The sequence below is a fragment of the Sceloporus undulatus genome, chromosome 3 (assembly GCF_019175285.1).
Source record: "Sceloporus undulatus isolate JIND9_A2432 ecotype Alabama chromosome 3, SceUnd_v1.1, whole genome shotgun sequence".
Classification (NCBI taxonomy): Eukaryota; Metazoa; Chordata; class Lepidosauria; order Squamata; family Phrynosomatidae; genus Sceloporus; species Sceloporus undulatus.
This window is the reverse complement of record NC_056524.1, coordinates 70,794,552-70,814,124: the sequence shown is the minus strand read 5'-3', so window position 1 is coordinate 70,814,124 and position 19,573 is coordinate 70,794,552. Positions and strand designations below refer to the sequence as shown.

General features: G+C 40.7%; 1 protein-coding gene across 1 annotated transcript in view; it reads right to left on the bottom strand.

Moving 5' to 3' along the window:
- The window catches only part of BACE2 (beta-secretase 2), a 49,169-nt gene extending 31,122 nt beyond the window's left edge, over nucleotides 1-18,047 (bottom strand). The window contains exon 1 of the mRNA XM_042457031.1: nucleotides 17,619-18,047. Within this exon, the coding sequence (XP_042312965.1) occupies nucleotides 17,619-17,693 (75 nt within the window). The 5' untranslated portion in view covers nucleotides 17,694-18,047. The remainder of the gene's footprint in view (nucleotides 1-17,618) is intronic.
- Nucleotides 18,048-19,573: the final 1,526 nt, after the last annotated feature.

The window sequence follows — 19,573 nt, the reverse complement described above, 5'->3', positions numbered from 1 at the left end:
CAGCATACAGTTAAAATACTTCCCATTAATTCCCTCCCCACCTCAACCATACTGCTGTACCATAAAATAACAATGAAACAATCACTAGAATTAAACAAATTAAACAAATTAAAAATAAGTAAACAGTCAGGCCAGTCAGAGGGATGGGCAGTTAGGGTGTTCTCTGTGATGGGCTGTGTCCATGGGCGATGAGGTGAATTATTCAGGCATTTACAGCATGTTTACCCAAATGCAACCACCACTGATTACAATAAGATTTATTTCCATGAAAGTATGCTTTGGATTGGAGCTGCAGAGTCTGTAAGACGAATGAGTGAGTTCTGACTTAAACCCAGAGCTGAAGAACCGAAGAACCAAGGGATTGTGCTTTAAACATAGCTAAAGGACCAAACAAGATGGTTCCGCGCAGAGCATTGATGTGACGAAAGTATTTGGCAACCGAGGCGAGGAAAGTCTGAAAACTTGGAAGCTGAAGCGGGGTGCCGTCCAGGTGTGACGAACCATGACCGGGAAGGACCTTAACTCCTGAGTCGCCATGATGAGGAACTGACAGGACAATGGAGAACTTTGAACAGAACGAGTTGCTTTGAACACGGACTGATCTGAACAACCTGTCTGTCCTCCCAAAAGAAGAAGTTGAGTAATGGGCTGCAATATTGCAAGACTTCAGCAGCCAAATGCCAGAGAGAAGAAAAAGTATAAAGACCCTGGACTTTCATCTCCATTTTGTTGGCATCTACCGCGGCAACGGTGTCATCCCCAGCCTTCGAGAACAACTGATCAATGTTCGGCGGAAGGAAAGTGTGTGTGAGTATTGTATGAATGTGTGAGTGAAAGAGCTCTTGATAATCAATGTTTGTGTTACTTGTGTGATTCAATAAATGTTACATGCATGGTTTTTAAAACCAAATTTGGTGTCTCAATGTCTTTCTCAGCCTTGCTGTGAATAGGTCCACGGAGGGAGAGGTTCTCATCACACGCTCTCAGGATAAACAGGTTGCCCTTACAATCTTGGGCATAACAAGTCGACATCCAAAAGATGTGGACAATCTGAAAGGGAATCTTCATAACTGAGCAGCTGATCACAGCAGTGATGTGCATGGGGTCCCTGTAGTTCCTTCATGTCCCTTGCTCTAAATGCCTCCTCCAAAGCTGCAATCAGCAGAAAAGACATTGGTTTTGGTGATGGAGTTTTCAGAAGCATGGGAGGGATTTAGAGCTGGGGAATGGCAGAGGAGAGGGTTGAGGCCCGAATCCTATTGTTAGTTCCAATTAGAGTAGATCCATTGAATTACTGGGATTTGTAAGCTATATTTAGAAAAAGGAAATGATAAATCACTTCTTAGTTTTCCTTGCTTAAGAAAACCCTAAATACTCTAAAAGCACCAGATCTCATCTGATCTTGGAAGCTAAGCAGGGTCAGTCAGGATTGGGGGTTGTTTGGAACCCCAGATATTTTTGATTAGCATAACCCCTTACACCTGCCCATGCTGGCTACAGTTTCTGAGAGCTGAAGTTCAAGATTTCTGGAGAACCAAAGGCTTTCTATCCTCAATTTAGGAGGAAATTGAGACAGTGGGAAAAGGAGTCTGCAGTGCTGCTGTTTGACTAGCTGTGGTAGCCAAGCCAAAACCTGCTGATATCAGTATCTCACCCCGGCCCCCCGTATATGAATCCCGAACATCAAAATGCATCTGATGACAAAAATCTCTTCTAATATTCCCTGACTTCAAGCTTGGCGATTTTGCCTTGTGTAAAAAAGTTCAACCAACCTCCCCAGCTCTGAAGTTGGAAAGAGTGGTGAGGCTTATCAGTGTGGCCCTGCACCATGTCACCATGGTGTGACTCATTAAGGAGTAACATTGTTTGCTAGCTGTGGGTATGGGTCTTATTTGCAATTTAAGTGTGTGCTGGAATATATATTTTTATCATCCCCTTTTGGTCTTAAGATTTCTAGGGAAGAAAATGTTTTAACTTTAGCAACAATGGGGCTGTACAAAAACAGCCTCAAAGGGGTGGCCTCTAGCCACACCTTCTTCAGCCAGATCAGAGTCATGGCAACCACACAATGCTGCCCCAATCTGGCCTTTCTAGAGTGCGAAAAGGAGCCACAAATAGCAGCTTCTTTTTGAGCCGGGAAAGGGCACGATAGCCACACTTCTTTGGCACTGTGTTGTGCATATGTAGTGCCAGAGGAGCACTGTATAGCCATGTGGAGCAGCGCCTGGCATCACGGTGCCCGGGGGGCAGAGTCAGGGTGTGCATCATGTGGATGTGATGCCCTGACTCCACTTTAATGCTTTAATGGCTGGTCTGAAAAGCCCTTATGGTAACTGTGTTGCTTGCAATACATGGTGCTTAAATTACGTCTTTCAGAATATTTTTATGAAGACATTTAGTCAAAAAAAATCAGCACATTCTGTAATAAGTTATTTATGGTATTATTTGCTTGTGGGCTGAGAGTGCAGGAATTGTCACTGCTTATGGAAACAAGGAAGTACCATCTCCACAGCATTGAAGGAACTCGATACAGTGGGCCCTTGGTATCTGCTGGGTTTTGGTTCAAGGAGCCCCCTGTGGATACTAAAATCTGTGTATGTTCAAGTCCCATTAAATACATGATGTCCCTTATATAAAATGGCAAAATCAATGTTTGCTTTTTGGAATGTAAATTTTTTTTAATATTTTGAAGCTGTGGATGCTTGAATCTGTGGATAAAAAAATCTTGTCAGTTTCAATGCCACATAGAGGGCTGGTATGGCCCCTGTAAGAATGACCTCCCCCAAGTTTATCCACTCTGATCTCAAGTGCCACTAACAAATTTTTAATTATATAAATAGTCCCCAGACATTTTGAACATCTGTTCTGATGACTGTTCAAAGGGAACCATGCTGCTCAGCTAAAACCAGTTTCAAGAGTAACACATTTCTGTTCCTACTTTCCCAACCCTCTCCATATCATGAGAAGCAGAAACTGAAAACACCTATTTGGTAAGAAACATGTGTCATATTGTTCTTTATGCACTCAAATTTCACTGTGACTAAAAGCTGCAAATACTAGTTTTGTATGTCAGACTAGAAGTTCAAGTTAGAAATACGTTCGTGCTTTCTACATTTCTCAAACTTTCCAAACCACCTGTAAAAGTGTTTTTGAAAATGATGTTATATAATATACAAATGTTGTTAAAATGTTTTATACAAAGCAAGTATTTCAAAATAATATGAAAGTTTTCTTTCATTTACCTTTCAGATGTGGGAGAAAATGACCTAATTTTAGGTAGTGATTCTCTGCATATGTAACTGGAAGCAACATCCTCAGAACTCAGCAGTACTTTCTTTTGAGTAAACATGTATAGAATCAGTCCCAGTGTACTTTACCTTTACTTATTTTATATGCCACTTTCAATCCACATGGGACCTAAAATGGCTTACAAAATGCTAAAACAAGGCACTTTAAGCTAAAAAACTGATAATAGAAAAGTTAGAACACAATTAAACAAGCGATAACTTTAAAAGATCATTATGTTTTTAATAGTGTGAAATTATAGTATTAAAGGTATGTGGACTGAACATCAGGCTGTAACTGCAAACCTACTGGTATAATACATGGCTATGGAGTTGGAAGAAATTTTGGATGGAGTCAGAGTTGGTAGAAATGTACTGACTCTAACTTCAAAATATAACATTATTTCAAGTGCTTGGTTTGTTGTCTATTTATACACATAGGAATTTAGGAAAGTTTTCTTATTCAGAAATTTTAAATATGTTATGTTCTATCAATCTAAGTAGCCTGAGATTGATGATGAAATCCCTTGTGCTACCATTTTACTATGAGCCAGTATGATGTAATAATAATAATAATAATAATAATAATAATAATAATAAGGTTTATTTGTATACCGCCCTTCTAAAACAAATTAATCAAGGCGGTTTACAACAATTTGCATAACAATAACATAACACTGCATATTCAAATACATCATAATATCAATAGCAATACATCTCAATACAAAGGCAACAATACAGTTATCAATATAATATCAATGCATATCACAAAACAGCCAATATTACATAACAACAATAGCAATATCCAAACAGCATTAACCCTCCAACCCCCAGAGTTACCACAAATACAAAAACCCCCAAAAAACTGCCCAGATGGTATCAGGGCACAAACCACAGTTCTTTCAGCCGCGCTTACAGCAGTGGCAGTGGGGGCAAGTCCTCCGGCTGCCTCCCCGGTGGCATGGGGGGCGTGGCGGCGTCCTCCTTCGGGTGCCGGCGAGCCGGCTTAAGTAGGCTGCTCTCACTGGCCTCCTCCCCTCCGCAGGTGCGCCGCCAGAGCGGCTTTGGGGCAAGTCCTCCGGCCGCCTCCCCGGTGGCATGGGGGGCGTGGCGGCGTCCTCCTTTGGGTGCCGGCGAGCTGGCTTAAGTAGGCTGCTCTCACCGGCCTCCTCCCCTCCGCAGGTGCGCCGCCAGAGCGGCTTTGGGGCAAGTCCTGATGTAGTGGTGTAGTGGTTTGAGCACTGGATTATGAATCTGGAGACCAGAGTTTGAATCCTTGCCCAGCCACGAAAACCCACTGGTGATCTTGGGCAGCTCACACTATCTCAATCTCATAAGATGGCAATGGCAAACCCTCTATGACGGAATCTTGCCAAGAAAACCCCATGATAGGGCCCATTATGGCCTTGGGGTCACCACAGGTTGGAAACTACTTGAAGGCACACAACAACAAACCATTTTACTACAATAAATTTTCTATTACTAATTAATATACATTTGTCATTTATGAAGGAGACAGAAAGTAGAAAAATAGAGATGGAGTTGATGCTTTAGTGTATTGACTCCACAGCCCTAGTATGATCACACAAAAAGGATTACAGTAGTTTTTTATTTTATAGTTTTTCCTCCCACTGCTCTCCTTTCCAATGAAACTAGCATAATTATACCTATATCTTTGCTTCATTGTTTGACAGCAGAAGTCAGATAAACCAACCAGAAAACAGGGATGCAAGAGGGTCAAGATGCAATAATGGGCAACTCCGACAGAGCAGATGTTTCCAAGTGGATAAAAATCACCCACACATAAGTGTTGAACATTTTTCCAAAATCCACCTCAAAACCTCTTTTAAAAGATAATTTAACTATGGCAAGAAATGGAAAATATTTTTTACATGTATCAACAGTTTGCTGAAGCACTGGAAAGAGATGGACAAAATATACCTTTCCAGTTGGCCACAACAGAAAGGGGCTTAATGTGAGCCTCTTGGATCTGAATTGACATTGACTGCATACTTTTAAACCACATATTAGTTACTGACTATGGGAAAGTACAGTAAACCAGGTACATTTTTGTAATACTGCTCAGAACAGCACCGACACCAAGTTTAATAGACAAGAACAAAGTAATCCATGTTTGGAAAAAAGCATTCCAAGTATACTTGTAGAATGTTGGGTCTTTAATGCTTTCTGTTACCTGTCAAAGATCACTTGAATCACTGAAGATGAAACAATTCCTTGTAGGTATCAGAAAAGTAAAGCAAATGTCAAGGATGGCTAACATAGCAATAATGGCAAAAATAAATTTTAATTTAATTACAAAAGTTGTTGAACTTCACAATCAAACCCCATATGAATGCTAGAATCATATTCAACATCAAAATATATCTGCTCTGACTAGTAAATGAATTAATTAAATATAAAGAGAACATTTGCCCTGAACATTTTCAGAGGATAACTTTGGCTATAAATTTTAGCTCTAAAATAAATAAACCAAGCTATCCTCGAAGCAGTAGCACCATTACTATGATGCTTTTGGGAGCCCCCTGCTCAATATAGAATTGGAATATGTATGCAAAGAAACTTTTTCTTGTTTGTGGAAGAAACAGATGTTAAGTTTGCCTTTGATATAGCCTTTGTTAAATTCAAGATAACAAGAATAGGATTGGTGAGAGACAATCCAGTTTGTGAATGAGTCCTGTGATATCTGAAGATTAATTAGATTCTTCGTAGTGTAAACTCTGACAGATTATTGATTGTAACTATAAATAAACTACAAATGTGTGGGGAAGAGGTGCAATAGTTTACTTTCCGTGAAGTACTTGCTAAAGTTAATATTCCAGCCTGTTGAAGGATTTGTTGTTCCTACAGAATCTAAACTGACCTCTCCACAGAAGGTTTTATTGCACAGTGGCATCTTGGCCTTCTTGCATCATACATCAGATCAGTTTCTCTCTCTATTCAGCTTATGCTTCAAACAATCTTCTGTCAGCAACCAGGACCCACAGTTTTTGACCTTTAGAAACTATTTCCAAAGGATGTACTGAAGGTAAAATAAAGAACAGTACTCTAAAGGCACTAGATTTCATCTGATTTTGAAAGCTAAGCAGAGCTGGCTGTGGTTAGTATCTGGTTGATAGACCACAAATGAAACTAAGTGCTGTAGGCTCTATTTCAGAGGAAGGAACTGGAAAAACCACCTCTGATATTCTATGCCTTAAAAAGCCATATGAAATTCACAGGGTTGTCATAAGTCAATAGGTGACCTGAAGGTGTGTGTGTGTGTGTACATGTGTGTATGCGTGTGAATGCGCGTGCACCCGTGCACACGCACAAAAACAGCTGTAGAGCACCTTTCTCTCCATACATTTTTATAGATCACAATGCATTCTTTTAGAAGCACTGGCCCTTATCCCTTTGAGTGAAGAAAAGGATAGTGGATCTGATCCACAGGTTCTATGGAAAAACAGTCAGAAGAATGAGAGTACACACATACATCTTGAACCATTGTTAAAAATCATAAATCAATGAAATAATCAACTGTTCCAGTATAAAATATGAACAACCCAAACTAATAAATACAGTGGACCCTTTCCTTATGCGGGGGATCTATTCCGAACCCCCCCGCCCGCATTAAGTCGAATAACACATTGAATATAATGGGGCTTGGGTTCAGTGGCGCACACGCCATTCACTGTATTGTAGCATGGTTTCAGTGTAAACCAAAAGCTGCGTATAGTGCGCCCGCATATGGTGCAGGTGCACAGTAGTAGTAAAACGAACATCCATGAAGCATAAATCTGTAGCTAAAGGAAGACAGATGGCCAAAGGTCTTGACACATCTTCAATAAAGCAGAGGCCAGACCTATTTTGACCAATGGTCCCCCTCAATGCATTATTCCACTTTGTTCCTTCAGGCTAAAGCTAGAATATAAAATGAGTACTAAATCCTCAGAGAGTAGAAATAAACATGCCTCAATTCCTTTATCACTTAGGTGAGGAAGACCACTGGTTCAAATGTGCCTGGCTTCTGCTTTTTTCAACTTTGAATATCTTCCTTCCTTCAGCTACTGATTTATGCTTCATGGACTTTCACTCTTACTGCTATTAATTAGTTTAGACTGTATATATTTTATGTAAGAACAATTGATTAGTAGACTTATTTTTAATATTCATTCTGTGTGTGCATGCGTGCGCACACACACATTTTCTTATTTATCTCTACAGAGGACCAAGGTATTGCATGCCCACTAAGTGACTACACAGTTAAATGGCAATCTGAACTCAAATGTCAATTCTAAGATCTGATCCACTCAACAGTGACAGATCTCAAGCAAATGTGACAAGATCATGGTGTGTATCTGCACTACAGTTCTAATAATCTGACATCACTTTAATTGCCAAGGTCTCATACTGGGATTTGTAATTTGGTGAAGTATTTAGAATTCCCTTTAGTGCTGTAGTTCAAGGGACTAGAGCTCTCCTGCAGAAAATTCTGCCTACCTCCCCCAGATTCTGTAGGTTGTACCCATGACAGTTAAAGTGATGTCAAATGCTATAACGCTGCTATAACTCTGGGTTAGAAGGCATTTGGGTTAGACAGCCTTGTTTTTAAAATTGTTTTTGAAACTATAGTTAAGGACTGGTTTTCATGACCTGCTCCAGCATGGCAGCTGGTGGGCAAGTTGAGTTCCAGAACCAAGTGTCATGCAACACTTAAGACTGATTGCATGCACACAACTTGATCCTTGCCCCATAAATGTGGTCTAAAAATTGCTGATTACATCCTGAAACGCCTTTCAAAGATGATTGGCCATTTAGTACATGATTTGCAGAAAGGTCTGGTTATTGCTTTTGGCATGGGGTATGGAGGTCAAGGGGTGCATTACAGCAAAAATGACCATCCAAATTTCCCCACCCTGACTTAAAATGTTGCTGTCAGCCTACACAGCACTGTCTCTGCATATATCACTTTGGGCTGGAGGTCAGCACATGTGACAGTTACCATATGGAGAATAAGTTGCAAAAAAGTTATTTTCAATCATTCTCTGAAGATGCCAGTCACAGTGCTGGCAAAACGTCAGGAATAAACTCTTATAGAACATGGCCACATGGCCCGAAAAACCCACAAAAAACTATGGATGCTGGCCATGAAAGCCTTCGACTTCATATTTTCAATCAATTCAAGATGATAGTCTAAGAAATGAATGTGAATAATGCAAGATTTCCATCCTGAAATTTGGTTCTGAATTGAGATAAATGGTGTTTGATTTGAATGTTTAAATTTTCAAATTAAGACTGAAATGGTGTTTTCTAGATTGAGATTTTGTGAAGGTTCATTGCAACTACCACCACCACGAAGAAGAATAACTGGGGGGAGGAAACAAAGATGACAAAACAAAGGCCAACAACATAACTTTGAAACTCTATTGGAAAGATAGCCATGATTTTGCCATACTACTAGGCAGAAGGTTATACTTATCTTTAGTACATTTTCAAGGAAACTGAGTGTGGTAACATGTGCTGTTGCACACATACATACTTAGCATTTCAGAAAGACAATTCAATTGAGAAATTGTATTGCATTCAGTTTATTCTCCATATCTACAGCTTCTTTAAACAAGTTACATTAGGAGTAAAAATTCAGCTGGTATCATGGGATTATTTGTTTTTGTTCAAAAACCCAAGTAATTTCACCCAGTCAGTTTAACAAATTAACTTCTGAGATAAATGCTGCTCAGACTAGAATTTCAGCATTTAACAGCAATCAATCAAGTTTTGTTCCCTCTTTCCCCCTTATCAAAAATACTTAATAGTATTCAATTTCTTTCAATAGCACTTTCAACAAGCATCTAATAGAGATCCGTGTAGACCCAGAAAGATTTTAAGATGTTTTTTTTTTTTTAATGGAAAAGTTTATTGTACTGCCATTGCATAATAAGGGCTTTTTTATATAGTGACCTCTCTTAAACAGAGAAGAGACAGGGCTGCCCTTTTCGTTCCTTTGGTAAAGGAAAGAACAATTCTCCTACTGTTAGATCAAAAATCAATTTTCTATCCATAAGTAAACAGAGTGGCAAGTGATCCCAAACTGTGTACACAAACAGATGGTTTAAATTAGTAGCAAGGCATAAGCATGAAGACATCAATACCAGGAAATGTGCTAGAAAAAAAAATTGAACAGTCAGACAACGAACACTTTAAAAAGAAGGCTGTGATTAATAAGAGCCAGCATGAATTTCTTAAAACCAAGTCATACCAGACTAATCTTATCTCTCTTGTTCTCTCTGTGTGTGTCTTTTAAATAGAATTGCAGCCTTGTTAAATCTGAGCAATGCCATAGAGATAGCCTATCTGGATTTCAGCAAGGCTTTAGACAAGGTTCTCCATGACATTCTTGCACACGGGGGTAAAATGTTGGCTAGAAATGCTACTGTTAAGTGGAATGTATGTTGAAGGACCACACCCAAAGAGTGTTCACAAATAGTACCTCAGCATCCTGGAGAGAAGTTCCAAATGGAGTACTACAGGGTTCTGCCCTTGGCCTAGTTTTATTCAATATCTTTATAAAAGACTTGCGTGAAGGAAAGGAGAGGATGCTCTTCCAATTTAAAGATCACATCAACCCAGAAGGGTTAGCTAATACCACTGAGGCTTTTAAATTGGAGAACTAGATCAAAACTAAAAAAAAATCAACAAGAATAAATGGAAGGGTCTCCATTTGTGCAGGAAAAATCACACAAGCAGATGACACCTAGCTTGACAGCAGTACAATATTAAAAGGATCTAGGAGTTTTAGAAGACCACTGGTTAAACCTAAGTTAATAGCATGACACAGTGGAAGAAAAGCTAATGTAGTTCTAGGCTGCATTAACCAAATTGTGGTGTCCAGATCAGGAATTGCATCACTGCACCTGTGTTCCATTTTGATCAGCCCTCAGTTGGAGTACTATATCCATTTCTGGACACCACAGTTTAAGGAGGATGCCAGCAAGGTATAACATGTCCAGACAAGAACAACTAAGATACATTCTGCCTGCCCCAATCATGGGCTTGCCACCTGCCTCATTGTCCCTAATGGTGGTATGTGCACACAGCTGCAGCAATGTGGGCAAATTCATGGTGCACTAGCATTAAAAACCATGGGATTTGAGGTCCTGTGGTTTTTGACATCGGGAGAGGAGGGAGGGTATCTGGAATAGAACCCCAGATATGAAGGGATGGATGTAATACAGAGCCCGGAAAAACCACTTTGGAACTATATCAGCAAAGACACTTACAAATTTACATCTTAATTGCAAAAGATGATCAGAGGAAGGTTAGGAAAGGATATAAAATGTGGGTTAGTTTTTTTATATAGATGAAAATTAACAAAATCTTAATTGTTACTACTATTGACAAGCAGATTCAACTAGATAATAAGTTTTGATGTTAAGCTTATGTCTGTAAACTATACGTTGTTAAATGTTATCTGTTTGTTGTTTATATCAATGTACTTGTAATAAAGATTTTTTTTTGGGGGGGGTAAGAAAGATTCTGGAAATCAAGCAATATGAGGAACAATTGAGGAAGCTGGTATGTTTAGCCTGGAGGGCATAAGACTTGCTATCATAGCCATCTTCAAATATATGAAGGGCTGTCACATAGGTTGGATCCACATGCAGTCAACACATAAATAATCCAGTGTGACACCACTTTAACTGCCATGGCTCATTGCTATGGAATTCTGGCAATTGTAGCTTTGTGAGATATTTAGTCTTCTCTGTCAGAGAGCTCTAGAACCACAACAAATTACACTTTCCAGACTTCCATAGCATTGAGCTATGAATGGTGTCAGACGGAATTATTTCTGCAGTGCGGATGCAGCCATGGAACAATTTTAACTTCTGCTGCTCAACAGGTAGGACATGGAGCAAAAGGTTCAAATTATAAGAAAGAAGATTAAAATTAAACATTAGGAAGAACATCTTAACAGTAAGACCTGTGTGACAAGAGAATGGATTAGCTTGGAAGACTCTACTTCATTTAAAGGTTCTATAAAGAGAATGAAAGGTTTATAAACAGGATGTGGATTCATCCAGGGCTATGGACTAAATAATCCTTGGGGTACCTTCTAATTTGAAAATTCTATGATTATACAATGAGGCTAAATTAGAAAACTCAGAATTCACACAAGGTTGAATTCTAGCTTGTGCAAAGTTGCATTTGAACATTTAACATACACAGGATATGATTACCTCATTGAAAGTCACATGCTAATAAAAAAAGACACATACCAGCCTTGTTAAAATTAATATTTCTACCAAATATTGGGCTATTAGTATTGATTACAAGTAACTACACCTACGACTCAGCATGACAGTAGCATGTATACTAAAGAAATTATAGCACCACATGCTCAAAGATACACTTTCTATGAAAATTAGGAAGGGAGTTTTAAAAAAGTCCTTTTAAGAAAAAAAGAAGAAAAACAGAAAAAAGAAGAAATCTATGATAAACATAAGCCTTCAAGTGGCTTCATGGGGTGTAAAATTGGAATTTCTACTTCAAAATACATACACTGATTTTACAAGTATTACAGTAATTGATATTAATACTGGGCAGAACTTTATCATATGTAATCATGTCTATGAACAGGAGGCATATATTTTTTATTAGGGGGATGAACTAAATGTAAGAATAACAGACACCATCACCATGAAAAAGGGGTAGGGTTGTATTTCACACTAATTTCATTTGATAGGGTGTTTTTTTTTAGTTTCTTAGTAACTGGAATATCACCCATCTCACCAATTTTTCCCAGGAATGGCATCACTGCAACTTATAATATACTTGTCATGGTTACAGTTAATTCAAGCATCAAATTATAACATATTTTTTTCCATTATAGCTGGGATTCAGAGGAAGAAAGTGATTCAGAAAGCAGATGATACAAAATATAAAGGAAAGAATACTAAGAAGGAGGACTCAGAAGGAAGGCTAATTCTTTTTACGTTATTTCCCAAAACTTTAAAACATACATAACAAATATTCAAGTTATGCTCATGTGTAAAGTCCATGAATGACTGGAGAAAATGATAAAAATCTGTTGTAGGCCTAACAAATGAAAAGAAAGCTCTAGAATTGTAACAGACATTACAACTAATTTTAGCTACAAGGGTAAATAATGATGTAACACTGTGGCTAGAAAACCCTGGATATATGAGCCAGAAGCCTTTCTTTTTTCCCAGGCTAATATAACAATTTACACTTAACTCGAAACAACATTGATGAGCATCTGAATGGTACAAAAGACATCTTTTAAAACCTGTTATCCTAATAGGTATTATTTATTTATGTATTTCTATCCTGCCCTATAACAAGATCTCAAGGTGGCATACAAGTAAAATCAATACATATAGGTTAGAACAAACTTAAATAATTTAAATAGACTAAAATATATTAAACATGTTGACAAGTTAAAATAAGTGCAAAGTGTTAGAAGAGTTTAAAACCACGGGCAAAGGATTTTGAAGCAAATCAGTTATGCATGAAGGCTTTCAATATGCTTTCACTGTTTTTAATTGTTTTAAATCATGTTTGTTAATTAAACAAACAAATAAAATTAATTTAATAAAGAGACATGTTTCTACTTGGTGCTCAGACGAAGCCATCGCAGTTGGATACCAAGCTTCCAAGGGAAGGCATTCCACAACGGGGGTGTCACAGCTGAGAAGGCCCTCTCTCACATATTCTGACAATATAGTGACCTCATTGGTGGAACACTGAGCCTCCTCCCAGACAACCCCATATTTGGATAGGCAAATATAAGAAGAGGCACTTCCAAGTACACAGGACCCAAGCTGCTTTAAATGTCACCTAAAACTGAGATTGGAAGCATTCTGGCAGTCAGTGCATTCTTTATGATATCTATATAGTATGAGCAGCAATTGAGACACTGCATTTTGCACTAGCTGCAGCTTCTGAGTCATCTTTCAGGACAGCCCCATATAGGGCCCATTACAGTAGTCTAATTGGGAGGTAACTACTATGGGCAAATTCTATAACATTCAAACAATGATACCTTTATTGGACCAACCAAAAGGCACAAAATACATGTTGCAAGCATTCAAAGCTCCACTAGTTTCTTAATCAGGCAAGATGTTAAAAACCATATAGGACATTTTTTTGAAGATGTTAGTCATAGGCCTGCATTTTGCTGTCTTTGTTCTCAGATGATATGGAGGGGTATTTCTTGCAGGCTGGAACCTCCTCCTTCTGGCCATGTGGTTACTGGGAGATTCTCAAAGTTCAGGAAATTTAACATCCATTTGCAACACAAAAAAAGGTATATATTTTGAAACCCAATATGTCTCCATCTTTTGTGAGGCCACAGGCCACTTTGTAGCCAGAGGACAGTGAATTTCTCAAGAAGGCTTCATGTTTTGCGTGGTGTTGAGGTAAAACATGCAAATCCAGTCCCAATATTAGGGCCCGAACAGACAGGCCAAAATAAGGCTGCTTCGGGTCTCTTTGGAGGTATGCTATTTAAATGACACACACATCTTAAGAGTCCAGAAGCTGCGCTAAAGCCATTCTCCAGTCCTTAGGACTGGAGTGCGGATTTGACATGGCTTCCGGCATCTTAGGACACATGCATCATTTAAACAGTATACCTCCAAAGAGTCCCGAAGCAGCCTTATTTTGGCCTGTCTGTTTGGGCTCTTAGTAGACCACAAGTTGAACATAGTCAATAGTGAGATGCAGGCCAATGTGATTTTAGGCTGCATCAATAGAAGCATAGTGTCTAGATCAAGGGAAGTAATAGTGCCACTCTATTCTGCTTTTGTCAGACCCCACCTGGAATACTGTGTCCAGTTCTGGGCACCACAATTCAGAAAGGATGTTGACAAATTGGAGCGTGTCCAGAGGAGGATAACCAAACTGGTGAAGGATCTGGAAACCATGCCTTATGAAGAAAGACTTAGGGAGCTTGGTATGTTTAGCCTGGATAAGAGGCAGTTAAGGGGTAATATGATAGCCCTGTTTAAGTGTTTGAAGGTGTGTCACACTGAAGATGGAGCAATCTTGTTTTCTGCTGCTCCAGGGACTAGAGCACAGAATAATGGATGTAAGCTACAGGAAAAGAGATTCCAGCTCTACATTAGGAGGAACTTCCTGACAGTAAGAGCTGTTTGACAGTGGAAGACACTCTCTCGGATACTGATGGAAATTTCCTTTTTTGAGGTCTTTAAACAGAGGCTGGATGGCCATCTGCCGAGGATGCTTTGATTGTGAGTTCCTGCATGACAGAGGTTGGACTGGATGGCTCTTGTGGCCTTTTCCAATTCTATGATTCTAATATTAGAACAAAATTGTCATACCTTTGTTGGAGGTAGAAATCTCAGACAGTAAGGTCCAAGTCCACTGGTTCTCTCTTTAGGATTCCCCTGTTGTGGCTATAATGAAGTATCTTGAAATCCAAAAAAAAAAAAAAAAAAAAAACCATCTGGGGTAGTTGTGTTGACCATATAGCAATCCAATAACATCCAAACAATTATACCTTTATTTGGCCAGCCAAAACTGTATATTGTGAATTGGATTTTTATATGGTTAACATGGCTACCCCTTAATGTACTATGGGCAAGTTATCCCTGTTCAGGGAAAGGTGTAACTGGTACACCAAATGAAACTGGCACCAAGCATTCCAGGCCACAGAAACTACCTGGGGTTCCCATAACAAAGATGGATTCCGGAGTATTTCTAAGCCATGCACTTGCACTTGTGGAAGAATGCAACCATACTCTAGAAAGGGAGTTTACCCATTCCCCAGACTCAAAAACCACCAATTCATGTTGCTTCCACTCTAGCTGTTGTCCAGCCCGTTTCACTGTTTTGTTCAGATATGCATTAAAATCTGAACTACCTGAGAAAAACAAAGTGCGTATGAAGTGAACAAATCCAGACCAAATTCCAATACGATATAGGTTTGGGTGTTTGCTAGTGAAATAAACTTCTGCGTAATCCATTGCTGATGTTTGTAAATAGATTTCCACACCAAGCCTTTTGATTACATGGATTACATATACTCTCTCCAATGGAAACAAAAAAGTTAATGGAGACAATTGAAACAACACTAGTAAAAAACAGTGAAGTGTTAAAAGTTTGGAGTAAAGAGAAACAGTTTTCTTCTGCTCTTTAGTTCACAGTAAAACACTATAACAGCTGATTAGAGATTCTCTAACCTTTCCTGCCTCTCCCAGTTTCGACGTGGCCCTGTTAGAATTGTTTTGAAAAATAAGAGAGAAAACCCTAAAGGCTTTTAGGAAGTAAGCCCCCATTCCACAAAATGCTTATTTAGCACAAACTCCATTTTATACTGATGGACTTTAGGTTCCTGAAGCCCTTTGAGGATTATTCAATTAATCCTGATCATCTGACTTGTCATCTAGCCCAATAATGCACCACTTATTCACATGAGACCCTGTGACACAGTAGAAAAAACTAAACCTTCAGAACTTTCCCCAAGACTTAAAAGAACAGAAACACTCTTCTTAAGTGTGGAGATTTTCAAGTAAGCAGTGAGTTAGTTAGACTGTACGAGATATTTGGGTTTTGACCAAAAAGAAAAAGAAGAAAAGAAGTTCCTCATATGGAATCATGATTCATGAAGCAAGTTTACAAGGAAATCAGAGAATGGAAGGAAGTTCCTTTTGCCCCTACTGAAATAATGTTTTGAAATGTGCATGGAAAGGGACAGAGGATGTTTTGATATACCTAGTCCAATATTTTTAAAAAGACAGTGCAGTTAAGAGTGTGCACTTAGACATGTCTAAATTTAAACTGAATTCAGTGCGCCTTTCTCCCACTTAAGTGTGCAAAGCATGAGTGGGAAACCTCTCTCATCTTGATGACTGAATTCTATCTCACTTAAGTTCTCAGACGTCACATTCTGGGAACAGGCAAGACCACAGGAAAACAATGTGGGATTAAAAATAGCAGCCTGTTTTAGCTTTAAACTCTTAATGCCAGTAACTAAGGCTCAAGAGTAGCATTTTTTTTTAGAATTGGGAAACACCCGTATACTAACTGGGAAACCAGCTAAAAGTAAATAAAGAGCCATGCCCACCTGGTGTTGGTGCTCCCGGAAAGTTGGATTTTCATCTAAGGCTCGAGTCCCCTATCTCTGCTGTCCAGGATTGTACCTTAAGCCCATGTGAAGTGAAACAACCAGCTCTACAAGCATCATTTCCCCAAATAACATTGTTTTCACTCTTCCCTGCTGAAGATGTTCCTGTGAACCAAATGTAGGCCTGGGATACTACAGTTCAAGTGACTAGGAATCTGATCTGAGGTTCAAATTTCACCTCAGCTCAATTTAATTCTCAGAGTTTTCTGTCAGAGAAGGCTAAATGTCTTACAAAACTACAGTTCCCAGAATTCTCTGGCACTGAGCCATGGCAGCTAAAGCAGTCTCAAACTGGGTTAGTTCTGGACCCATATCCCTCAAACACTAGCTTTCTTTGTGTTAGAAATCATACTGCTTTCAAATTGTTTTTGGACTAGCCACCACAACTAAGGAAAAAGAAGGCTGGTAGTTACAGACCAGGATCATTTGGAGGGCTGCAAGATTTCCACTCCTAAAAGCCAGTGTGGTATAGAGTGGTTCAAGTATTTTAGTAGAGCTCCAAGTGGTCAGGGTTCAAATTCCTGCTCAGCTATGGCAAGCCACTTGTTGACCTTCCTCTCAGAGGAAGGCAGTGGCGAACATCCTCTAAATAAATCTTTCTTGCCAAGAAAATCCTATGACAGGATCACCATAAACTGGATTCAATTTGATGGCCCATAACAACAACAACCGATGTTTCCCATGGTCTTAGGAGCAGAGACGAAAATAATTTTATGGTTGGGGAGTCACTACAACATGAGGAACTGTATTAAAGGGTGGCAACATTAGGAAGGTTGAGAGCCAGTGGTCTAACTAGAGATTGAAAGGAATGTGCACCGTCTACGATTAATTCGTTTTTCCCTCCCACGATAAGATTTCCTCAGTGATATCGATCTCAGCCTCCATCCTCGCAAATTAAGGCTGAGTTTCCCTTCACAAGAGACCGATCACAACGCAAGATACGGAAGTGAGAGAGAGCAGGCACTATGGCAAACAGAGGTCTTTGACAACTTGGGAGGACTACGCCCTTTGAAAATGTTGTCCAGGGCGCCGTTCAGTTTTCTGGCCAGAGTCTGTGCCTAAAGGTGGCCCTGCTGCTCCAAAGGGAGGGAAGGCGGGAACCGAGGGCGCGCCCGGGAAAAGGAGGACGCCTCCTTGCCCCTCCCCTCCCCCGCCCCGCATCCCTTTACCTTCTGAGGCGGGGAGCCCAGGAGCATCTCCAGGTAGTAGCCACGTCCGGAGTCGCCCTCCAGGTTGGCCACCATGGCCACCAGCTCCGCCGATGAGAGGGAGGCACCACCTCGGGGCTCCGAAGCCAGGGCTAACCCCGGCTGGGGCTCCTGGGGCTGGGGCTCCCGGGGCGTCCTCCAGAGGGGCGTCGGGAGGGGAGCGGCGTCGGGGGGGCAGCGGGGCTGAGACTCTGAGAGGGAAGGCGAAGGCAGGAGGAGCTCCGCTGCGGACGGAAGGGGCAAGCAGCAGGAGCAGCAGCAGCAGCAGCAGCAGCCCCGAGGGAGCCTCCCCCATGATCCCACTTAGAGGGAGCCCCGGAGGAAGAGGAGGCTCGCCTGCATCGCCAAAGTTGCTCCCAGCCAGAGCAGCGCCTCCCCCTCCTCCGCCTTTGGCAAACACTCCCTGGACAAGGAGGGACTGGCCCCGGAGGAGGAGGAGGAGGAGGGCTGTGGGCAGGTCAGCCAAGCCCCCGCCCCGACCCAGGGCCCAGGCCTCGCCTCCCCACAAGGAAGGAAGGAGGACCTCTCCAGGAACAAAGGAGGACGGGGCCCCAAGGGAGCCAGGGCTCTTCTTAGTCGGGCTCAAAGGGGAGGACAGGCGCAAATCCAAGCTCCAAAGGCTGGTACCAAGAGGGCTGTGCCTGCTCCTTAGGCTTAAAATGGAGGGCAGGGGCAAAGGCAAGCTGAGAAGGAATCCAGGCCTCTTAGTCAAGCTCTAAATGGAGGAGAGGGCCAAAGGAAAGCTCAAATGACTCAGTAGGAATATCCAAGCTTCCTAGACTCAAAATGGAGGACAGGGCCAAAGAAAGCTCAGAAGGCTCATAGCAGTAGGAATGTGCATGCTCCTTACTAGACTCAAAATGGAGGACATGACCAAAGACAAGTTCAGAATCCAAGTTTCTTAGTCAAGCTCTGAATGGAGGACACAGGACCAAAGGAAAGCTCAAAAGACTCAGTAGAAATATGCAGGCTTTTTGGACTCAAAATGGAGGACAGGAGCAAATCAAAGCGCAGAAACACTCATAACAATGGGAATATGCATGCTCCTTAGACTCAAAATGGAGGACAGGAGCAAAGAAAAAAATACACTCATATCAAGAGGAATCCAGGCTTCTTAGACTCAAAATGGAGGACAGGATCAAAGACAAGTTCAGAAACATCTCAGCAGCAATCCGGGCTTCTTAGGCTCAAAATGAAGGATAGGACCAAACCAAACGTCAGAAACAGTCATATCGATTAGAAACCCATGCTTCTCAATCAGGCTAAAAATTGAGGACATGGGCAAAGAAAAGCTCAAAACACTCACATCAATAGAAATCCATGCTTAGTCATGCTCACAATGAAGGACATTTCAGAAAAATGGAGGACAGACCTAAAGAAAAGCTTTAAAAAGCCCACTCATATCAATAGAAATCCATGCTTCTTAGACATGCTCAAAATGGGGGACATTTGAGAATTCCTCCTGGACAGAAGGCTGAAATATAGGACATGTCCTTGAAAAGGAGGACGTCTGGTCACCCTGCTGGTGGTGAAGGCAGCAGCATGAAGAATTGTCCCAATGTTGTTTGCTTCTGAGTCATTTGACTTATGGCAGCCCTAAGGCAAACCGTCTAGAACCATGGCCTCATAGCCTGAAAAACCCACAAAATCTATGGATACCGGCCGTGAAAGCCTTTGACTTCACAGTTTTGTTCTTGTGTGCCTGCAAATCATTTTCAGCTTATGGTGACCTTAAAGGCAGCAGATCCTATCTTGAAAGCTAAGGAGGATCAGTCCTGGTTAATACTTTTATTGCCAGTGAATAGCCGGTGCAATATTTCAGAGGAAGAGACTGGCAGAATCACCTCCTGAGTATTCCTTGCCTAAGAAAACCCTCTCAAATTCATGAGGTCGCCATAAGTCAGCAAGCAACTTGA